The 23,894-nt window shown below is 45.8% G+C and overlaps 1 protein-coding gene across 1 annotated transcript; it reads left to right on the top strand.

The window, feature by feature from the left end:
• The first annotated feature begins 1,831 nt into the window (after nt 1-1,831).
• On the top strand, nt 1,832-23,616 carry LOC115384126 (chymotrypsin B-like). The gene is made up of 7 exons (XM_030086455.1): nt 1,832-1,883; nt 21,653-21,756; nt 21,938-22,017; nt 22,779-22,860; nt 22,971-23,148; nt 23,229-23,362; nt 23,455-23,616. Exons 1-7 carry the CDS (start codon nt 1,832-1,834, stop codon nt 23,614-23,616), a joined length of 792 nt encoding a protein of 263 aa, XP_029942315.1.
• The last annotated feature ends 278 nt before the right edge of the window (nt 23,617-23,894 follow it).

Genomic DNA, 23,894 nt, shown 5'->3' with positions numbered 1-23,894 from the left:
AGATAGATAGATAGATAGATAGATAGATAGATAGATAGATCCCCAAAAAAAGGTCTGAGAGGAACCAGGACCGGTACTCCTGCAGCTGACCGGTACCGTCCTGCAGGACGTCTGGATCGGCGTCCTCCCAGACCAGACCCGGTACTCATGACCGCACAGTACAACATTTATTCGTTTTCTTATGAATGTAGAGAATATTTATTAAAAGCTATTTTTGTTTCTGTGCTTTTATTCAGCAAAATGAAGCGCGGTTCTGACGGCGGTCCGGTGGAGCATCTGGACCTGCTGGAGCAGGCAGGGCAGGAGGAGCAAAACAACATGAATGGACTGGACTGCTTTTCTTTGTATAAATATTATTTATCTTTGGTGTTTTTCCGGTGTGGCGTGAATAAAAGCAGCTGGAATAGATAAATATTTTGTGTCATATTTGTGTTACCATCGCACCATGCAGGTAAAAATCACCTACACCTGCACAGTAATGTGATTACATGATCTGTCTGCATGCGCTACTTACAGAAAATCAATTCAGTTATTGAGAGAAGTTTATGAGATCAAGACAGCAGGGTGTTTAAGAACAAACACACCGTGGTGATTTCCTCACTTCAATTTAATAAATGAAACGATGGAACAGCAGCGGTGGAGACAGAACAACAATGACATTATCCCTCTGTTCTGTAAACAGAACGCAGAACCTTCAGTCACACTCTAAACATCAGTCACCAGAAAGATTAAAATCCTCCATCAGATCACACAAGTATTGAATTAAGTCCGCCACACGGAAGTTTAGCACAAACTGCTGCTGCTGGAATGTGTCCAGCGGCAGCGTGACGGAGGAACCAGGAGGAACCAGGAGGACCAGGAGGAACCAGGAAGAACCAGGAGGAACCAGGAAGAACCAGGAGGAACCAGGAAGAACCAAGAGGAACCAGGAGGAACCAGGTGGAACCAGGCAGCAGGAGATCTGCAGCTCACAGTGCTGAAGATAATCTAGAAAGAGAAACACAGACATCATCATATATTTACTGAATTTGTTCAACCACGACGTGATTGACGCTAGCGTACTGGTTAGCAGCTAGGCTAACGCTAACACGTTCACTATAGAGAAATAAAACGTCTGATATTTACCTTCTTTCTCAAACGCCGTCGCTGGTGAGACGAGGTGGGCGTCGCTAACAGCTTGATGATGATTTGATAGCTCGCCATGAAAAAATAGAGAGCCAGAAACATTTCTAGGAGTCCTTCGTTGTTGTGGTTCATAAGTGTGAGCAGCCTGTTTTCACAGTGACATACTGACGTCTGCAGTGACGTAGCTCCACCTCCGAGGCTCCCGAGGGGGTCGAAAAGCAAAGCCCGTGTTCAGGAGGCCCGGGGCTAGCACCGCTTTGGCCCTGGCCCCGATTTGGCCCGGGAGCCAGTGCGGTCGAAAAGGGGTCTGAGAGGAACCAGGAACCCCCAACAGAAGCCCCGATGGTTCCAGCAAAGCTGTGAGTGTGTGTGTGTGTGTGTGTGTGTGTGTGTGTGTGTGTGTGTGTGTGTGTGTGTGTGTGTGTGTGTGTGTGTGCGTGCGTGTGTGTGTGTGTGTGTGTGTGTGTGTTTATTCAGTCTTAATAGAACTTAATTCCTCTTGCCTACCGTTTGCTGTTGCTCAGCCAATCAGAGCGCAGCAGGCTGGGGAGTCTGAGGCGTGGGACCTCTGCCGCCTCCGGACCGTGATAAGCAGCTGGCACCGGCGCCGCCGCCGCAGCAGCGCCTCTCATTGGTCGATCCTCAGCAGAGCTCAGGTATAAAACAACAGGCGTTGGTCTTCATCAAGCTCAGCATCAGAAGCACCATGGCCTTTCTCTGGATCCTGTCCTGCCTCGCCTTCATCAGCGCCGCCCACGGTGAGACCCACACACACACACACACACACACACACACACACACACACACACAGGTTCATATTTCTATCCTCGTGGGGACCTTCCTTTGACTCCCATTCATATCTAACTTCTAACCCCGACCCTTACCCTAACCCTAACCCACACCACAACACAGCCTAACCCTAAAGAAATGTTTTTGACCTTTTACTTTTTCAGTGACAACAACATGGTCAAGAAAACACTGTTTCCCCATCATTAGGACTGGAAAAAGGTCCCACAAGGCACATCATTCCAGGTTTTCCTATCCTTGTGGGGACATTTGGCCCCCACAAGGATAGAAATACGAGTATACACACACACACACACACACACACACACACACACACACACACACACGCACAGTCTTGTATTTCTATCCTTGTGGGGACCGTCCATTGACTCCCATTCATGTCTAGCCCCTAACCCTAACCCTAACCCTAACCCTAACCCACACCACAACAAAGCCTAACCCTAAAGAAATGTTTTTGCACTTTTACTTTTTTCAGTAACAACAACATGGTCAAGAAAACACTGTTTCTCCTACTTAGGACCGGAAAAAGGTCCCACAAGGCACGTCGTTCCGCATTTTGCTATCCTTGTGGGGACATTTGGCCCCGACAAGGATAGAAATACAAGAACGCACACACACACACGATCCGGATCTAGACCTGGATCTGGATCTAAATCTAGACCTGGATCTGGGTCTAGATATAGACCTGGATCTGGATCCAGCCCTTAATCGGGATCTGGATCTGGATCTAGACCTGGACCAGTAGCAGCGGGTGACCGAGCCTCCGGATGAACTCAGTCAATCAACACAATACAAGTGCTGAGACCCTTTCAAAATAAAACAGGCCTTCATTCAGCTTGGAAGACCCTGTCCTTCAAGGGTCCTGGAGGACAGCTTCACCGCAAGGACACCTTGTTTTAGTCAGATTCCAATCAACCCAGCTTTATTCATACAGCATCAAAGACAACAGTCATTTCTGGACACTAATGAGCAACTGAGGGAACAGAAAACTCCCTTTCAAACGGAAGAACCCTACTGAACCAGGCTCAGAGGAGGAGAATCCTGCAGAACCAGGATCAGAGGAGGAGAATCCTGCAGAATCAGGATCAGAGGAGGAGAATCCTGCGGAACCAGGCTCAGAGGAGGAGAACCCTGCAGAACCAGGCTCAGCCCAGATAGCTAAATTCTTATGGCCCATATCTGGCCCATACCCGACATGTTCATATGGCCCACATACCGCATGGAATGATGGCACTTGGGAGGTCCGCTCCTGTTTGCCAAAAGTGGGCCACAACCAAGCCTTCACAATGCCAGATGTCAACCAAAAACAGGCCAAATCTACCTGAACTCAACCGAATGTGGGCCACTAGCAAAATTCTTTTGTGCACAGTGGCCCAAATTTGGCTGACTGTTGATTTATTTGGTTTCCTCTTGGCTGACATTTGCCACTGTGCTGGTTTGGTGGTGGCCCACTTTTGGCAAAAAACTGTGGACCACCTTTGTGCCATCATTGCATATCGTATATGGGCCAGAATAAAAGCATACAGTGGCCTACATTCGGTTGAGTGTGAGTTTATTTGGCCTGTTTTTGGTTGACATCTGGCATTGTGAAGACTTGATTGTGGCCCACTTTTGGCAAACAGGAGCGGACCTCCCAAGTGCCATCATTCCATGGGGTACGTGGGCCGTGTGAACATGTCAGGTATAGGCCAGATATAGGCCAAAAGATTTTTGCTATCTGGGCAGATCTTGTCGAGCCTAAACCATGACAACGTTCTCGGTCAAACATGAACACATCATATAAATAAAGCAGAAATGGTGTCGTGTGTATTTGTGGCTACATATCACTTCAGTACCTCCAGATATTGTGTTAAATGGTGGCATGCAGTGGTCCAGTCTTGGGACTCATCAGGGTCAAAGGTGAAGATACGTTCTGAAGAAATGAAGAAATAACCAGACATGAGAAACAACTTGTGAAAAGTAGGGAACTAATGATCCTTTATTTTTTTAACCCGTGCCCCAAAATAGGCAAAACAAAATAAAAAATGAACAAAATTCAGACTCAGTGGAGCACTTGTTGACCTCCAACGCTCATTGCAAAACAATCATGGCCCCAGCATCGTCTCATCTTCATCTGGCCCTTTAAGAAATGCACAAAAGAACATATTTTGTTGACTCAGTAAAGCAGCTCTGTGGTTACTGGACATGGTTGCAGTGAAGTGCTAACTACAAAAACCTTACCATGAAACCAAACAAAAAAAAAGGTTTTTAAATAAAATTAATCTGACGCTATAGTTGATATTGTATCTGATCACTGACCCAATATGTGCTTGCTCAGACAACAATGAAAGATGGCACTGATACATGCCAAGTGAACTTGAGTAAAGCAGTTTGATCAAACACTCTGGCAAACTTCACATTTAACCTGAAGTTACAATAATAAAACATAGAGTTCAATTCATTTAGAATTGGGGAGATTTGTTCTGTACTTCACCCTCTTTTTCTTTTTCTTTTTCTTTTTTACATATGGTGACGGCTTCATCTTGATTTCTACTGTAGAACAGCATCACACATGTACTGCAAAATAGGTATTGTAGCTGACTTATGTGTGAGCTGTGTGGCACGCCTTTTCAGCACTGGTCACTTTATCCTTACATAAAAGTGAATGTTAACTACCTAACATTTTTGCAGCACTGGCAATCTGACAAAACAATGTAAAGTTCCAACAATAAGAGCTAAATGTTTCCAACAAACAGATTAATTCATTCTTTTATTTTGTGTTCAGGGACTTACCTCACCATGACTTCTCTTCTGTTCTGGATAGAATTCACAGTTGCAGGTTTGCAGCAATTGCTTCCTTGTGCCCATTCGTCAATTCAAATATGATGCATTTAAAGGACTCGGTAATTTGGAAAACTCCGACTTGAAGCAGGAAAAACCATAACGGAAAGTAGAGTTTGAATAAAGATATGATCCTTCACGGCATACAGACTTCGTAGTTGACTTCATTAACAAAAAACAAACAAAACAAAAACAAAACAAAAAAAAAAAAAAAACTGTCACTGTGGGTGATATGTTCAGGTACATCATGGAACATTCCACTGAAAAAGGAATATCAAGTCATCTTATCTTATCTTATCTTATCTTATCTTATCTTATCTTATCTTATCTTATCTTATCTTATCTTATGTTTATGGTTTAGTTAATAATGGATGATCTGGACAAAAGAAAAGCAGGAGCAGTTTGCATAGCTATGCATGGTGGCGTAGTAGTTAATGCTCTTGTCTCACAGCAAGACGGTCCTGGGTTCAAGTACTGGCCAGGGCTTGGGGCTTTTCTGTGTGGAGTTTGCATGGGTTCCCTATTCTGGCTTCCTCCCACAGTCCAAAAACATGCATTTCAGATTAATTGGCCACCCTAAATTGTCCCTAGTTTTAAATGTGAGTGTAATGGTTGTATGTTATATCTGTTGTACGTTGCTTTGGACAAAAGTGTCTGCTAGTTGAAATTGTAGATACAACTCGGAGCAAGTAATAGTGGACAGCTGTTCAGTGAGAGAAGCAAACTAACATAACTTTTCTTGTCTTTTCTTTCCCTGCAACATTTGTTCTTCACAAAGTATGGACCCCACCATGTTACATGCGGGCCACTTTAGGCTCACATCCAGATTAGTCGATGGTGACTGCCATCTTTCGGCCAAAATTGGCCAAAATGAGTTTCAGCAAAGGTGGGCCACGTGTGCTGAACCATATCTGGCCCAGCCTTGGTTCACCTACAGAATAACCATGTCCTACTCTGAAACGTATTTGCCAAACATGGGCCATATTTGTTTTGTGAGGTATGGGCCAAATGTAGTATTTACCACATGGGCCAATTTAGGCTTACATCTGTTTTGCGCGGCCCAGAAGAATGCCTACAGTGCCAGATTGTTGCCTGAACTGGCCCACATCCGTATGCTATCTGGGAGAGGAGGAGAACCCTGCAGAACCAGGATCAGAGGAGGAGAATCCTGCAGAACCAGGCTCAGAGGAGGAGAATCCTGCACTCCAACCCTCTGAATCAGCTCAGCATTGATCCGGTTGATGCAGAAGGATCAGAGACAGAGAGAGACTCAGATGGGAAGACACATTCTTGTTCATGACTCCTTTAAGACCTTTAGAGTCCGGAGAGCTGCTTCACTCTACAGTGTAACCTCTAAAGTGGAATTTTTGGTGATACAGAGCCAAAGATGACAAGTCTATGGAGATAATTTTGTGTCTTTATTATTCAATCAATCAAAAAAGGTGTTGCAAACAAAAAAGAGATTTGAGACCAAAAAACAAAGTTGAAATCAAGAAAATAAAAGTTCAATCAAATAGAATAGATCTGAGATCTGAGCCGTGTGTTCTGAGAGGTTTTTTTTTTTTTTTTTTTTCCAGTCGCAGCCTTTCAGGAGGCATTGGAAGCCGAAATCGTAGATAATGAACATGTTTAATATTTCCGATCTCAAATCCTGTGGTGTGTGGTGCCCTGCTCGACGATCAGCTCAGAGCCACCTGTCCACACCCTCAGAATAAAGCTCCCTGATTGGCTGAACAGCTCCATCTCACCGAGGTGTTGAAAAAAAAAATCCCTCTCAGCTGTCAGAGCTGGGGACATGAATATATGTCTGTGAAATATGTTGACTACATGACAGAGAAACAGAAAAGCCAGAGCGCCTACACTCAGTAGTGCAGAAAATGAGTGGTTATTCCTCAGTAACTGTTTCACTCCTGGATGAACTGGATTTCATTCAGACCCAATCCCAGATCTGGTTCACGCATCTGCATCTCGCCAGTCCTGCAATAATCCCAGTGTTTTAATTCATCTCCATTGTTAATCATCACGGAAGAATAAGACATATTGGAAAAACAAACTTTCCGAGGACTTGGACATTTAATGAAACTTTTTCCTAATCAATGCTGAACACGTTTTGATTCTGGTCTAAACCATTCGATCTGGGGAGAAAAAATGATTTAAGCTATTTGGTGATTTAAAAAAAAGTAGCTTGTTTGTCACAGATTGCTATAACTTATTTCTATACTGTTCCTCTCTGGAGTGGAATGTAAAAAAAAAAATAAACACACATGAATAAGCTAAATTATTATCAAATGCAGGGGCAAATTATAAGATTAATGTAAACACAGGACTGAAGGGAAGCCGCTCAAAGTGAAGTTTGACTCCACGAGATTTGGAAGAGTGAGGAGCCTCGAAGACTAGAAGATGAAGAATCTTTTAGTCTGTCACAAGACACCACACGCTAGAAGACCAGGAGAGGAAGATCTGGTGTGATCTGTCCTCTGTTGTCTTCTAGTGTGTGGTCTCTGAATCGGGGAAGATTGAAAAAAGCCTGTAATGTGTACTGGCCTTTACCGAGTGCAGAAGCAGCCAGCAACAGCACAAAGACAGGCGGTGGAGGAGCGAGGTCAAAGCGACCAATAGGAGCTCTTCTCTCTTCCACCAGTGTTGGCCCCGCCCACTGGGTTCAGTCAGATTCGCAACCAAAACTTCAGAATTCAAACCCAAAGCTTTTTTCTGTTTTGATGTAAAAAAAAAATAGTGGGGTTGCCACTTAAATAATTTTGTTCTCAGATCTATTCTATTTGATTGAACTTTTATCTGTTTGATTGCAACTTTATGTTTTTTGGTCTCAACTCTCTTTTTTGTTTGCAAAACCTTTTTTGATTGATTGAATAATAAAGACACAAAATTATCTCCATACGAGTCAAGGTGTTGACGCTGCACAAGGAGAGTTTATTCAGGATTTAAGAGGAAACACACACAGATCAGCTGATCGAGAACGAGACTGCTGCTTTGAAGAGGATTCAACCCAGTTCTGGCATGACTTCTGGAGATGCCAGGTTATATCTTACGCGACAATAACAAGTGGAGACAAACAGGGCGGCCTTGCACATGTCACTGTGTTCCCTGAAACCTTGGAACAAAGCATCATTCCATATCAATCCCCCTGTTGTTAAATTTCAAATTAAGCTGGACACAAAACAATTTCGAATTTTAACACTCTGACAGTGATGTATAAAGCCTATAAATATAGTCTACCATCCTATCTTCAAAAAATATTTAACCATTGAGTCAGCAGGTATAACCTACGTGGAATTTGTCTATGTCTAACAAGCCATGCAAGGACACATACAAAAAGGAGATGTATCTCTATAAAAGGCGTAACATTGTGGAATAATCTGAATGAGGAAATTAAAACATGTAAAACATTAAAAACATTTAAACAGCAGTATAAATGATTTGTACTTGAAAAATACTTATCTCTGTAACTCTGTTTCAGAGTCATTAAGAATTTAAGACGCTCAGCTAAATAATTGCATACTTATACATATTGATAATGTTGTAAAATCTTTACTTTTTTTCTCCTTCTGTTATATTTTTCTTTTCCTTTGTTGTTGTCTCTATTTACGTGAAAAAAACATTGCTTCAAGTGCAGGAGCTTACTTGATTTAAGTACTGGGTTAGGCAAAATAAGTTTATCTTCAGCCTAAACCCTTCTAGTCACAAACTTTAAAATTATGATAATGAGGATTATACTGATGATGATGATGAAGATAATGATTATGTATTATTGACATAATTCTGTACATCTTGAGTTTGTTTGTGTGGCCAAATAAACAACTACTATTACGACTACTAACAATAACCTAACTCACTATCGGAGACAGCAGAGCCAGACAAAGTAAATTCACAAATACTTGTGTCACACTTCAATATTAATGTAAGCCAGTACATTAACAAGTCAGTACTCCCAAATGCAGCGTCATTTTTCAAAGACTTTATTTTTTTGTCCTATATTATCTAAATTTCAACGACCATTTCAAACTGATCCACTGTCACAAAAACACCAAGCAGCACAGATGGATGCAAAATTTAAACAAATCAGCATACCATAGGACAGTGACAGCTGGAAATACCTTCATGCCAAACAATCAATCCTAGCCCAGGCCAATCAACCAGGAAGGTAAAAGACAATCAGTGGCCGCAATGTGTCCAATCAAGCTAAACTAAAAGAAAAAACAAAACCATCATTAAGATCAGCAGTTACATATGGAGAATACATCACTGATTGCATTCCGATTACAGATGTGTGATAAACATAGGAAGAAATTCACGGGGAATGTATATTGACATTCTAATATCACATGACTAGAAATCATCAAAAACATCATCGTAGTACTACTACAACCCAAATTCAAACCACCAGATATGATTCTCTTTCAGTACTCAGTACTCCTCTAACACCCCAAGTGATTAGGATTTGATCAAAGTATCAGAATGACATCAAAAGTAATTACAAACCAAAAGGAAATCAGTAGTAAAGAAATGAACGGGTACAGATCGTAAACACCCAACACCGAACTCACTTCAGCAACATCTGTGAACTGATACCGGAAACCTGTCAGTTTCAGCTCAACCTCCACATCTGAGTAGCTTGTATGACAGCACCCGCAGCTCTCCTCCTCCTGCAGATCATCTTCACACAAGTAACCACACACAGACACAAACCAGAGCAATGCCAACCAGTACAGCCACACCCGTCACCAGCAGTTTCAGAACACCCGCTCTCCTGGATCCAAACCACTTCGAAAAGTTGGTCAAACCCAAGTCAGCTCAAACCCATGGTTCATGTGAAGTTCTTTAACCCCGAGCTCGGTGTCATGAGCTAAATCCAAAACCTGAGCCGTAGCATCAGAGATGTAAGTACAGCATTCTCTACCAATAACCTTACAGGTACCCCCTTGAGCAGCCAAAATCAAATCCAATGCCATCCTGTTCCCCAACGCTACACCTTTCACTTCTTGCAACTCCTCATTCACCGCAACCTCCGCATCGGTAGACATATTCATGTGTCTCTCCATGACATTGGATAAGGACTTAATCTCTTCCTCAGTCACATAAACACCGTACCACAGCAACAGGACGCTAAAAACCTCAGTAGCAGTCGAAATTGTTCTCTTTTTTCTGTGCAACGGAGCATACAGACCAGCAATCTCATTAGCATCCACCTTCCTGATGAGCGGAATCAGATAGGCCAAGTAGCACAACCTGGCTCCCACATCCTCCGGCACACACCTGCAAGCTTGGTCATCACAGATCATATACAGCTCCTCCGGCAACGCCTTCTCCTTCAGCGTGACATTGAGCACAGAAAAACATGCATCCTCCGCTGTTTCTTGAATCACCTTAGCTTCATCCTGAAAACAAACTGAAACATTAACCAGCTTATGCGCTGGAATCGGTGGCAAGCCAACACTGCAGTCTCGCAGGACCATTTTAGCACCATAAACCGGCTTCTCGCAGTCCTTCACCTTGATGTGAACCGAGGCTACTTTGACGGACCCGACCCATGGAGCAGCTTCCACCAACGCTTCTGCAATTATAGCCGGAGGAAAAGGTTGATGGACACAACTGCGCCTCACATCAGGTTTCGAAGAGTTAGTCTGAATCAGAGACACCTGTAACCTGTACTGAATCCCCACCTGAACATAGAACTGTGCATAGACTATTCTCAAAAGCTCTGTTTGATTAAATTCAGCAGGCACATATTTCTCATTGACCTCATTGGCAACCAGCTTCGCAATCTTCGCGTATTTCACATCCTTGTTAGCCACCACCAAGTGGGTAGGAAACCAGCAATTGTCAAAGCTCGATTCGACTCTCACAGCCACATCATTCCAGTCCAGTGACTTGTATTGAGCCTTGGTCAACGGAACAGGGGAAAACATCGGTGAATGCATCGATTGTGGCATGTTTTGGCACAACCAACAGTCCTTCAGCTTCTGTTCTCTCGCAAAGTCAGACATCATCCGCAACGCAGAATTGTCCTTAGAAGATGATACCGCCCTCCTTCGAGGAGCTCCCATCTTCGTTCCATCACCACTGGCCGGCACAATGTCATTGTCCTCGGTGGGCCTCCCAAACCACGCAATGTAAGAAGCCAGGTAAGAAGCCGGTAGCTCCATGTCCATGTCACGCTTCTCCCTTGCATGATCAGAGGCTCCGTCAGAACCCACAGCTGTCCCAGCAGTAGGAAGATCTCCAAGATCCTGGAGATCGCATCCATCTAGGTTGTATTCCTCCCTTCTCAGTAGAGAGGATCTCTCATCACCCCCCAGCATCCCATGGGATACCAGCACGCCTCCCAGCAGCAGGGCAAGCAGCATAGCCATGCCGCATCTCAGCTGGTGTCGTCCGACTCAGCCTCCTTGGGTGCCAGCCGCGTGAATCCATTCGTCCTTTCCTTCCAGCTTCACGGCTGTTCGGGTCACGAGTTGGACCAGGAATAGACCCTTCCATCTGTTGGTTAAACAGATTTTATCAAGTGATTTAATCAACACATAGTCACCAATCTTGAAGGGATGGATCGGCTCCTCCGAAGGCTTCTGCAACCTTTTCTGCACCTGCAAATGAAACTTCCTTAGTGACTCTGTTAGTTTCAAGATATATTCACTACGTTTACATGCAGCCAATAACTCTTTTCAAACCCTTTTCAAACTCGAATGTTGGCAATAACCCAATAGCGCGTGTCCATGTAAACACCCGCCAAAACCCGGAAAAGCTCATTTTTGAGATTTGTAAAACCCGATAAAGACCGCTGGGTTACTCCTTTTCAAACTCGAAAGTGCCGCCATGTAAACAGATAACGAGTTAAGGGACATTGATTTTGGTTCTGCGCATGCTCCCATCCGCAATGAATCATGGTCTTTTGAGTCCAGCAACGAGTAGGCGCGAAACTCACCACACTTTCGTCCGTGTAACGCCGGGAACGCACTGGACGCGGAAGCGTAGCGGAGGCGCTGCGCGTGTCTCCGCGCCGGCGCTGCGCGTGTCTCCGCGCCGGCGCTTGGCTGTTCGCACTGGAGGCGTATCTGCTGCCTGCGCTCTCAGCGCTGGTCACACATTGACTGCACTCGGCTGGATTCGTCAGCTCTCGGTTTTCACGTTTGTTCCCTCTGTCTCGCTCTGACAGTATGGATGTGTGTGTTTTGATGACCTGTGGAGAGACTTTCTCCTCCTGTCCTCTTTTTTTCTGCATCACGTGAATGTCTGTCGCTGTGTGTGTGTGTGTGTGTGTGTGTGTGTGTGTGTGTGTGTGTGTGTGTGTGTGTGTTTGGGTGCGTACATGCGTATGTCTGTTTGTTTGTCCATCTGTCTTGTGATTAGACCCAAGTGACAAATTATAGACGGACGAGCAACACCGTCCGTAACTAATCATCATTTAATTTATTTTATTTTGAAAATTGACCGGATTCTCTTGCCTTTTCTGTTTCCGACTTCCTGTCTGGTCCGATCTGCTTGATCCAGCTTGACATATGGCGCTCCCGGTGAAAAATAGAAGGAAGCGGAGCGGGCGCGCTGCAGGGCGCGAGCCGCGGCGCGTGAGCTGCGGCGCGCACGGCGCTCCACTGTGCGTTCGGTGCGGCCGGTTAGATAGGTTAACATGGGAGGCGATCAGAAGCGCGCGGCGCTTCCGCGTCCAGTGCGTTCGGGCCGTAAGGCTCCCGTAACGCCCAATACGAACTGTTATTCTGAGCGCGTACATGCCTCCTTCTGAAAGGTGGCGATTTGTATGGCCTGCAGGAAAAATCATGAACAACAGAACAACCATTCTGTCTGCGTTCCGTCTACAGAACGGAGTCACCGCAGCAGTCTGCCTCTGCAGGCCAGTGGAGGAGGTTGCCAGATCTGTCGATCGAGGCCGTAAAAACATCTGAAACTCATAGAAAGCAGCCCAAACCTCCATCTCGGTTGAAAATGCACGTTAAAACCGTATTTGTATAATAAAAATAACACGTCATAAACACAATCATTTAAATCAACCCATCCAACGCGTTCAAAAAAGAAGCTTGCTTTGGCAGAAACCCCACCCAATCTGGCAACACAAAGCCGCTCCGGTCAGAGCTGTTTTGTTTTGAGAACAGCATGACGTGCGCCGTGGTTTGGAAAGGGATATCCCGATTGAATGCGCTGACTTGTAAACGGGGTAACTCTCTGTCTGTTAAAGCATGTAAACGGGGTTTTCCTAATGTTTCAGAAACCCAGATATTGACCTGAACCCGAATTTTAGCTGCATGTAAACGTAGTCATTGAGACAGAAACTCTTCAGTCCACATCAGAGAAGCTTTATGAGGCGGTAGCGGAGGTGTGACCCCTGTACTCATTGGTCTTCCCATTAACACTTCATGGGGTGATAACCCAGTAGTAGCATTTGGACAAGACCCCATGGCATACAATACCAGTGGAAGGGCATCAGGCCACTTCAGACCCGTTGACATCACTGTCTTTGTGAGTTTCTCCTTCACCGCACGATTCATTCTCTCAACTTGTGCAGAACTCTGTGGGTGATAGGGAACATGCAGTTGCCATTTAAATCCCAACAGGTCAGAGAGTCTCTGTGTTATCTTGGCAGTGAAGGTTGGGCCTCTATCGCTGTTGATTTCCAAGGGCACTCCAAATGTAGGAACGATTTCCTTCAGAAGAATTTTCACAACAGTTCTCGCATCCTCCTTCTTCGTAGGGAATGCTTCAGTCCACTTACTGAATTGATCAGTAATCACAAGCAAATATTTATAACCTTGACACGCAGGCATACGTGAAAAATCAATTTGCATATTTACAAAAGGCCCTGTAGGAGGCACCAAATGGTCATGTTTGATCACGTTCTCTCTCGTTCTAGTCTGCTGACAAATCATACATCTGTTTACAAGTGTCTGTGCCACACTTGTAACACCTGGAGCAAACCACTGAGAGCTGATCATCCTCGCCATTCCACTCTTACCCACATGAGGTGGTCCATGTGCAACACGGGCCAAAACATGAAGCAAAGAGCGCAGACAGACCATTCTGCCATCAGAGCTTGACCACAAGCCAGTCGTTGGATCTTTAGTGCAACCTTCCTTCACCCATGACTCCACTTCCTGGTCATCAGCATGGTTTTGCAAACCCAGCACATCATCGAAGGGAGGAGTATCTGTAGTATCAGAAGAGGCTGACAAACTTTGGGTTATCACAGGAACAGAGGAAAGTGCAGCTGGTCTGGCTGACTCATCAGCCAGTGCATTTCCACGTGAGACAGGATCATCACCTGAAGTGTGAGCCGCACATTTAACAATAGCCAACCATTTTGGAAGCAGTATGGCCTGTAACAAAAATCGCGACTAATGCGTGATGTCAAGTTTTCTTGCCAGAAGATGTCAGGAAAACCCTCATATTCCACATGTGGCCAAAATTGTGTGCAACACCAAAAACATACCTGAATCTGTAAACACAGTAGCAACCTGGCCTGCTGCCAGAGTACAGGCTCTGGTTAAAGCATATAACTCTGCAGCCTGTTCCGATATTTCAGGAGGTAAAGCACCTGCTTCCAGCACCCCCTCATCACTAACTACTGCGTAACCTGCAAAATGCGAGTTATCTGATGGTCGGAATGCAGATCCATCAGTGTCCAGAATCACGTCTGATTCTGTTATCGGTGTTTGCATTAAGTCAGGCCTTGGGGAAGTGCTTACTTCAACAGTCTGCACACAGTCATGCTCCCCCTCCTCCTCCTTGTACATTGGAAGAAAAGTAGCAGGATTAAGTGGAGCTGATTTCTTCAAGGTAATGTTTGGACTACCCAGAATAATAGTTTCATACCCCGACCTTCTGGCAGCTGAAATTTGTTGTGTCTGCGACTTATTCAACAACAGCCACACTGAGTGAGACACTACACAGTCATTATCCTGAACCAAAGGCGCTGTTTTGGTTATCATCTCTGCTGTGGCCGCAACGGCACGCAAGCAGTTTGGCATCCCAAGGACTACAGTCGAAAGTCTGTAAGAGAAATAAGTAACAGGGCGAAAATATGATCCATGTCTCTTAACCAGGATAGCTGTAGCGAACCCTCTTTTCTCATGGACATAGAGATGAAAGAGCAGCTTGTAGTCCAGTTATCCCAGAACTGGTGCCTTGCTTCAGATCTTGGAAGGCTTGCGACATCATCTCTGTCCACTGCACTTTGACTGGAGCATCCTTGTTTGTTGCCGCTCTGATCACAGAGTCCATAGCTGCATAATCAAATTCCAGTGACGATAATAGTTTGTCATACCTAGAAAAGAGGACATCTCGTTCTTAGTCTGTGGAGGGGGCATGTTGGTCAGCAGTGCAACTCTTTACGGTGAGAGTAGTCGTTTTCCCTCCTCCAGCATGTATCCAAGGTATTTCACCTTTGGAAGGCAAAAATGCAGCTTTGCTAAGGATGCTCGGTGGCCCCCCTCAGCAAGATGCTTCAGGAGCAAAGTAGTGTCAGCTTTACAGGACTCCTTTGATTTTGATGCAATCAAAAGATCGTCAACATACTGTATCAGAGTGCTCCCCCCTGATAGTTCCAGATCTTCCAGATCTCTTTTCACCGCTGATGCATATACTCCCAGACTAGGGACAAAGCCCTGGGGTAGCCTTGTAAAACAATACTGTTTACCTTTGTAGGTGAATTCAAACAAATATTGGCTTTCAGGATCCAATCTGATTTGAAAAGAATGCAACAGACAGGTCAACCACTGAATAGTAGCACGCGCCTGGAGGTAGAGAAGACAAAATGGTGTTATTATCAGCAACCACAGTGACTGGCACCACAATTTTGTTAATTTCTCTCAAATGTTGGACAAATCTCCATTCATCCGGCCGACCCAGTTTCGGTGTAGGAAGAATTGGTGTATTACATGGCCTTTCTGTCTCAACCAAAACACCTTGATCAATCATAGACCTTATAACACCTTCAATACCTTTAACGGCTTTTGGAGAAAGGTTTTATTGTCTAATTTGTGTCAATTTGGCTCCTTGTTTTAGTGTGACCTTGTGTGGCTTAGCTGAGGTGATTAAGCCTGCATGGTTTTTATGTTTAGCCCGCAATTTAGCAGGTACTTCAGCCAAATCAGATGGAGGTGCAAATGAAACCCGTTTTGGTGGGTGCTGAAGCTCGAATTTGGTTTCTGGTAAATCAATTGGTGTCTGTGGCCTGATCACGTACAAATCTTCACCCAAATGAACAATTTGCTGTGTATTAGTCCCCGGCATCTTTTCTCTTAAAGTTTTGCACTTTAAAACCATTTCACCCAGATGATGTGCCTCGCACCCAGTTGTCAAGGCCACAGTGATATGAGGATAGGAGTGACTTACACTGAATGCAGACTGCTGTCTCTCACTCAATTTCACCGGCACTGCACAGCCTTGTGGACCCACAAATAGAATCTGATCACAAGTGAGAGAATCATTCGAATTTTGAAGATTTGCAACTTTCTCCTCATAGCTTACCACTGGGTTAAACGCTGCCGTACAATGGCAGTTCAGCAAAGGCCTCATTGCTGCCATCATCGCCGCACAAGCCGGTGAATCTTTGGCAAGCTTCTGAATGTTTTGAACTGAAAAGAAATCTTGCAAATCAAAGTTAGACAATGTCCAGCAGTACAGTTTATCATGTATTGCTTCAAGAGCCTGCATAGCTTGCATTACTCTCCCTTCAGGCACTGTCAGAAACAATCCATCCGGAGAGCAATGTATCCATGCATGCAATTTTCTAAGCAAGTCTCTCCCCAGCAGGTTGGTGGGACTGGGATCTGAAATAACAAACGAATGATTCAATGCAGTACTGTTCAAATGTACAGGACTGTTTTTAGACAAATGTTCAATAAGAGGAACTCCAGATATTTCAGTTGTCCGAACTGTATGCTTACTTGGTGTGCAAACATTTTCATTTGTTTTGACTGTTGACAGGGTTGCTCCACTATCTACCAAAATATCGATTACATTACCATCAATTTCAATTGGAATGACAGGGTTTTCTCTTGGAGAATTGGATAATCTGAAAGTAGTTGATGTGGTTTTTGCAAGTTGGAATGTATCACTGTTCCTACGACAACCCGATGCGTTCTTTCCCTTGCACTGTGGTTGTTCCTTTTTGTTCTCATTCCCCTTGTCATCTGATTTCCCTCCATCAGCTTTTAGAAACGTACACTGTTTAGCCCAGTGACCTGATCGCCCACAAGCCAAACAGTTCCCAAACCTGCGCCCCTTATTTCTCTCCCTAGGCTGTGTGCCGTATGTTTTCTTGAACATTGTCCAACCAAGCATTCACAGGCTGATCATTGGGCCACTGCCTATCAGCAGAAGATGGAAAGACAAACCTTTTCTGACAGGTTGACCATTCCACACCATATGTGGATGCCAGAAGCAGCTTTACATCAGGGAGCAAACCGTTTTAAATGGTACACAACTGTCTCAGCCATTTGAAGAAAAGCACAGGCTGAGATGTAGGAGACGGAGCTTTCGCTACAGCTTCTCTAATCTCACCTGGAGCCCACGGCTTACACACTGCAGCATCACCTATCATGATCTTAGGCCCTTGCAGTGCCCCTGAACTTCCTGCTTGCTCCTGATCTGACCTGAGGTGCATGGTTCTAGGCTCAACACTCTTCTTCACTTTCTTCTTTCCCTCAATCTTAACTTTCTGTTCTTTCTGTTCTTTCTCACCATCTTCTTCTGACTCTCCTGACTCTCCTCCTTCTGCTCCTCTCACTTCTCTCTCTCTCTGTTTACGTCCGTTCTCCACAGCCGCCGCTGCTAACAAAAACAAACGTCTTCACTCACCGCAGCATCTCTCTCCCTCTGCTTGTCTTCCACAACCGTCTTTGTGGCTTGAACAAGCCAGGAATCACAATCAGCCTTTAACACAGAACCAGCAAATGCCAGGCCACCATGCATTAAAGGGACTTAAGGCAAGATTTGTGAAAAACTACACATGCATTTCCACTTTATTAAATGCTAATGGGTCGTGAAGCATTAAAAACCTAATATAACAGGCCAATCCACGTATCTGTCTGTTGCCTTATACAGGCTGTGTGCCAAATAATTTGTTGCTGTTCGGGGTCCGAATTTCCCGCGCAGTTGTGGGGATGTGACGTAAATTGACGCTGTATGCGCGTTGCCGAACAGGAAGAACATGGCCGCCGTGGACACGGACTCATACACTGCTGGGATCAGGGGTGGCAGTGTTGCCAACTTGGTGACTTTCTCGCTAAATCTGGTGACTTTCCAAAGCCTGTTTTCGACTTTTTTTTGTCAAAAGCGACTAGCGACAAATTTAGCCACTTTTTCTGGTGCTCTGGAGACGTGACAGGACGTCTCCGCTGTTCTCAGCAAGCAGCGGGTGCTGCGTGAGCCCCTCCCCCGTCCCAAAGCACTCACAGGCGGCCAGTCTCAGCAGCGCTCCCTGCTTCAGTCAGAGCAGAGAGGAGACCCACACCGCTCCTCCACACTTCAAATGAATCGTGGCCCGGAGCGGCTCCACGGCGGCGACGGGAAAACTCCAGCAGCCGCGGCCTGCTTCACGCGCCTCCGTGGTTATGCAGCGAGTCCCCGCGTGCTCCGCGGCCGGCACAGAGCGCGTCTTCGCCCGGGAGCGGAGATCCGGAGCTGCCGCGCCGCGGCTTGCTCCACGGAGGCACGTGAAGCAGGCCGCGGCTTCCACGGGCCGAGTTGAGCTGCCCCACGGAGGCTGACGGGAGAGCTCCGGATCTCTGCTACCGGTCGGAGACGTGCTCCGTGCCGGCCGCGGAGCGCGCAGGGACCCGCCGCATAAACACGGAGGCGGAGAGGAGCTCCGCGACGGATTTAAAAATGAATCGTTAGATTAATCAATGCATCGAAGAACTATTTCCTAGATTAATAGATTACAAAAGTAATCGTTTAACGCAGCCCTATTATCAGCGTTATCTCGTGAGTCAAAAAAATAAAAAAAAATAAAAATAGGACCGAAGCCGGGCAGGCACCCGAATAAATATTGGATATGCGTTTGATTCATGGAGGGAACTTCAGCTGCATTTGGGAGTGAAAATGGATGCTTACAAAAATCACATAATATGCGCTGTGGTCCTGCAGTAATCCGCGACGTAGTAAACAGCAGGAGCATCCCTGGTGCAGCGCTTTGAAGCCGGACATTCTGTAAGATGTTTGTGCGCGCTCCCGTGCCGCCTTGGCTGGTGGCTGCAGTTCCCCACAGCACCTATCGCGGCAGCCCTGAGGTAAATTTTGTAAAGTTGCCTTAAGTCCCTTTAAAGTGTACTTTAATTCTCTCGGTGTTCTCAGATTACTCAGTTGTCTGCGTAACCAGCCAAAAATCATCGTTCAGGCAGCAGATTGCGCATCATCAGAATCCTCCAAAATCTTGTCCAGCTCTGCAGCTCTTGTCTGTAAAACCGCAGCAAGCATCAGAACGTGCACACCACTCATCTTTCGCACCGCAACATTCACAGCAGATCTCAACTCGCTGGTGATCCATTCTTGCAGGTCTTCTCTGTCTTTCATGCGTTCAGCCACACGCCCAAGCACACTGAGATATAATTGCCATCCCAGATAGAAGCATCATAGCTGTCTTTGGAATTCAACGCTCCCTCGACAACCTTCAGCTTCTTTTTACTGAAAGAACCTTCATAGGGCCACTGACCCTTCATCTTATCAAACACAACAGAAGTGAAAGGAAAAACATATCTCCAGCCTTCCGCTCTGCTGACAACCCCAGCTGGTGTGAATTCGTCAAATAGTTTCTGAAAACTTTCGACAGGATCAGACACTGCACCAGGCCACGGCGCGCTGAGCCATGCTGTTCCTCTTTTTTTCACGTTTGATATTTTGTTGCTTATCAGTCTTCTTTTCTGGCTTGGACTGATTTGTCCCCATGTTGAATAACAGGTTAGCAAAAAAACCAACAACACACAAAACAGCAACACAAACAACAACACACGTTCTTTACAAAACTGAAAAAGTTCTCCAGCATCGTGACCGTCTTCTTTATTTACCCCTTTTTTATCGTGAAAGAGAGAGTCAGAGTCGTGAGGTGACCTGCAGAATCACACTCACAAGGCTTTCAACAACTTTCACCGGTAGAAATCTCAGATCCAATCCGAGTGAAAACCAAGTTGCTTCAGGGGTTCAGCCCTTCCACGCCAATGGCCCCCAGGGCCGTCCAGACTCCAAGTCTAGAAACTCTTCCTAAGCTCTCTCTGTCACAGTTCCAAATTAGAATAGAATTATCATTACAAACCAATTGTTACTAATCAATAATTAGTTGGTTGATAAGAATCAATCAAACATTTAGGGACGTCCTTGGCTCTTTATATTTAGCAATTTGCTTTAACAATTCCAATTAACAATGAAATAGTTCTTTTATCTAGTCAAACATTCCCACAGCTAAGGCATTACTTCCTTATTAAGTATTAAGAAGGAAATATTTGCACTCACCTCGTTTTATGTTGTATTTAGATCCCGGACGAGCCCCCAAACTGTTGTGGAATTTTTGGTGAATCAGAGCCAAAGATGACGAGTCAAGGTGTTGACGCTGCACAAGGAGGATTTATTGAGGACTGCAGAGGAAGCACACACAGATCAGCTGATCGAGAACAAGGCTGCTGCTCCGAAGAGGATTCAACCCAGTTCTGGCATGACTTCCGGAGATGAAGGATTATATCTTACGCGAGAATAACAAGTGGAGACAAACAGGGCGGCCTTGCACATGTCATTGTGTCCCCGAAACCTTGGAACAAAGCATCATTCCATATCAACCTCTAGAGTGAGAAAGGAGAGAACCTCAGTGCAGGTTCTCCGGTTCTCCGGCAGTCTCAACCTCCAGCAGCTTCCCTGAGAAAATCTTCCTGAGTGATCTGAAGCAGCTCTACCTGAAGCTCTGCTGACTCTAAAGGTCTAAAGACTGGACCTGGAACCTGGTTCCACATGACAGGAGAACCCAGGAACCTCCAGCAGACCAGCACTCTGAGAACCAAGCGTTCTCCTGGAACAATATGGGACTAACATCTCTGTAGGATCAGAAGGTTCCTGGTTGTTCAGAGCGTTCTAGGTCAAGAGAAGGATTTTAGATTCTGTTCTAGATTTAACAGGAAGCCAGTGAAGAGAAGCTCATAATGTTCTGATGTGTTCTCCTGCTGGTTCTCCTCAGAACTCAGACTGTTGATCCAGTTGTTGGTTCCTGATAACAGGAATTGCAGTAGTTCTACTCTGGATTCAGTTCTCAGCTCTGAGTCAGCATATTCCTGATTTTAGAACTATTAACAGCTGAAAGAAGGAGGTTCTGAAAACTGGTATAAGGCTCTGGTCCTGGTCAGGAGGACCAAGTCTGTCCTGGTCAGGAGGACCAGCTCTGTCCTGGGCTGTCCTCTGGGCTGTCCTCTGGACAGAAGGACCAGCTCTGTCCTGGAGAACCAGCTCTGTCCTGGCTGTCCTCTGGACTCTGTGGAGGATGTGGGTGAGAGGAAGATGTTGGCCCAGCTCACATCCACATCCTGCTATATTTTAGATTCACATTGTACATAGAGTTAGATCTGTTCTCCTTTTAGATTTCTATTAATTTTTCTATTTAGATTTTACTGTCACTTCTTATTCTTTATTCACACATTTCATCAGCCTTTTTGCCTCCTGTGTCCTACGAGCCTCTGGGACTCTACATTTCTCCATGGTGAGATTAGTAGTCTAGTCTAGTGTAGTCAAGAACCCCAGGTTCCTCTCAGTGGTTCTGGTTCTGGTCTAAAGGAATTTGCGATGGTGGTGACATGTCTCAGTTCCACTGGGACTGTGGTGGACTGTGGTCCCCCCTCCTTAGTGTCCCCTGTCCAGGTTCCACTGGATGCACTAACGCTTCGTCTGGGTTCTCCAGGCTGCGGTACTCCCTCCATCCCTCCCGTCGTGACCGGGTATGCCCGCATTGTGGGCGGTGAGGAGGCGGTTCCTCACTCCTGGCCCTGGCAGGTGTCCCTGCAGGTGAGCTCTTCCTCTTCCTCTTCTTCTTTTTCTTCTTCTTCTTCTTCTTCTTCTTCTTCTTCTTCTTCTTCTTCTTCTTCTTCTTCTTCTTCTTCTTCTTCTTCTTCTTCTTCTTCTTCTTCTGCTTCTTCTTCTTCTTCCTCTTCTTCTTTGGTTCCTGACCTCCATTTGTTCTTCTCAGGATTATAGCGGCTCCCATTTCTGTGGAGGTTCTCTGATCAACGAGTACTGGGTGGTGACCGCCGCTCGATGTGAGTTCAGGTCAGAACCACACAAACACTGGTGTCTCAGGTGGAACACAAAGGGTTACTGCAGCGAACAGTGAACACATGAATGGTTCTAGGTTCAGGAGAAACATCCGATGAAGGAGTGGAACAGCAAAATGTACAGAAATCAGCAGGAGTCACACAGAATCACGGTTCTAACCAACGTTCTCCACAGTTCTAAGCAGAAGGAAACAGTCAGGACCATTGTTCTACACATTGTTCTAAGCAGAATAAATCTGATGGAACCAGCGTTCTAACCACTGTTTTAAACAATATTCTAAGCAGAATGAGTCAGACAGGACCAGTGTTCTAACCACTGTTCTAAGCAGAACGAGTCCAACAGGTCCACTATTCTCACCACTGTTCCAGGCAGAGTGAATCAGACAGAACCAGTGTTCTCAACACTGCTCTCACCAGAAGGAATCAGATGGCTCCATTGGTCTAAGGAGAAGGAACCAGACAGGTACACTGTTCTAAAAGAAGAGAACCAGACAGGTCTTAGAGAACCAAACAGGCCTTCTGTTCTAACAGAAGAGAACCCAGACAGGTCTACAGTTCTAAGAGAAGAGAACCAGACAGGTCTACTGTGGAAACGGACTGGTCGGTCCCCCTGAGTGGCTCGTTGTTTGGTCGGTTCATGTGATGTTGAAGCTACCGTGTGGTCGGTTCCCTTGAGCGGAGCGCTGTTTGGTCGGTTCCCCTGATCTCAGTGCTGTTTGTTTGGTTCTTTCGGTCCTGAAGCTGTGTGTGTTCCAGGGTCTACCACTATGTGGCCGTTGGTGCGCATAACAGAGCTTTCAACACACCCGACAATATCCAGGTTCTGAGACCTATCCTGGTGAGACGCAGCTTCCAGCCAATCACAGCAGCCCGTACTGCTTCTCCTCTTCGTGTAACCCCTCCCCCTCCTGACTCTTCCCCCTCCTCTGGCTCCGTCCTCTCTTCCAGATCTTCACTCATCCCAACTTTAACGCCGAAACCAAGGAAAATGACATCGCTCTCATCAAGCTGTATAAACCCGCCATCCTGGGACCCACCGTGTCCCCCATCTGCCTGCCCAAGTCCACCGACTCCTTCTTCGGGATCTGCGTGACCACCGGATGGGGCTATACTACGGCGTTTCCCAGTGAGATGAGTCCAGAGAGGTGTGTGAGGAGCCGGGTGTGGCTGCAGTGTGTGCTCACTGTGTGTGTGTGTGTGTCTCAGATGGCTACCGTTCCGACACCCTGCAACAGGCGATCCTGCCCCTGCTGCCCGACACCGACTGTGAGAGGTTCTGGGGCAGCGCAATCACCAACTCCATGATCTGCGCCGGGGCGTCCGGAGTCAGCTTCTGTAATGTGAGGTCACACCCCTTTCCCTGTCCCTCCTGCTGCTCCTCTGATGAGCTGCTCTGATGTTTTTGTTTACACGTTCGCTTGTCGTCTGGCAGTATGACGAAGGCGGTCCTCTGGTCTGCGAGAAAAACAAAGTCTGGACTCTGGTGGGCATCGCATCCTGGGGAGAAAGCCAGTGCTACCAATCCTTGCCCGGAATCTACACCCGTATGACGGAGCTCCGTGGATGGGTGGACCAGATCCTGGCTGCCAACTAAACACTGACGCAGAGCTTCGACTAGCAGGAGAACCAGAACCATATCCTCCACCTGGAGGACTGAGGGTCCAGGTCCCTGACCATGGATCTGCCTGGCAGATAAATATCACAGCTGAAATATGCTGAATGGCAATAAAAGATTTAAAATCAGAAACTGTGCTTCTTTTGTGAATGTGTCTGAGCTGCAGGAGGCGCTCTTTAGCAACAGTACCTCCTGGAACCAACATGGATTTGACTGAATCAATAGAACATGAAGTCATCAACAAAGAATCAATAACA

Source organism: Salarias fasciatus (genome assembly GCF_902148845.1).
Source record: "Salarias fasciatus chromosome 23 unlocalized genomic scaffold, fSalaFa1.1 super_scaffold_20, whole genome shotgun sequence".
NCBI lineage: Eukaryota > Metazoa > Chordata > Actinopteri > Blenniiformes > Blenniidae > Salarias > Salarias fasciatus.
The sequence above is the reverse complement of the archived record's forward strand: the minus strand, read 5'-3'. Positions and strand labels throughout refer to the sequence as shown.

Excerpts from the sequence above, each read along its gene's own strand:
- LOC115384126 (XM_030086455.1), top strand. The coding sequence starts at position 1,832 with ATGGCCTTTCTCTGGATCCTGTCCTGCCTCGCCTTCATCAGCGCCGCC. Across the intron at positions 22,861-22,970 it reads AGGTTCTGAGACCTATCCTG|ATCTTCACTCATCCCAACTT; the intron begins GTGAGACGCAGC and ends CCTCTCTTCCAG. Across the intron at positions 23,363-23,454 it reads CCGGAGTCAGCTTCTGTAAT|TATGACGAAGGCGGTCCTCT; the intron begins GTGAGGTCACAC and ends GTCGTCTGGCAG.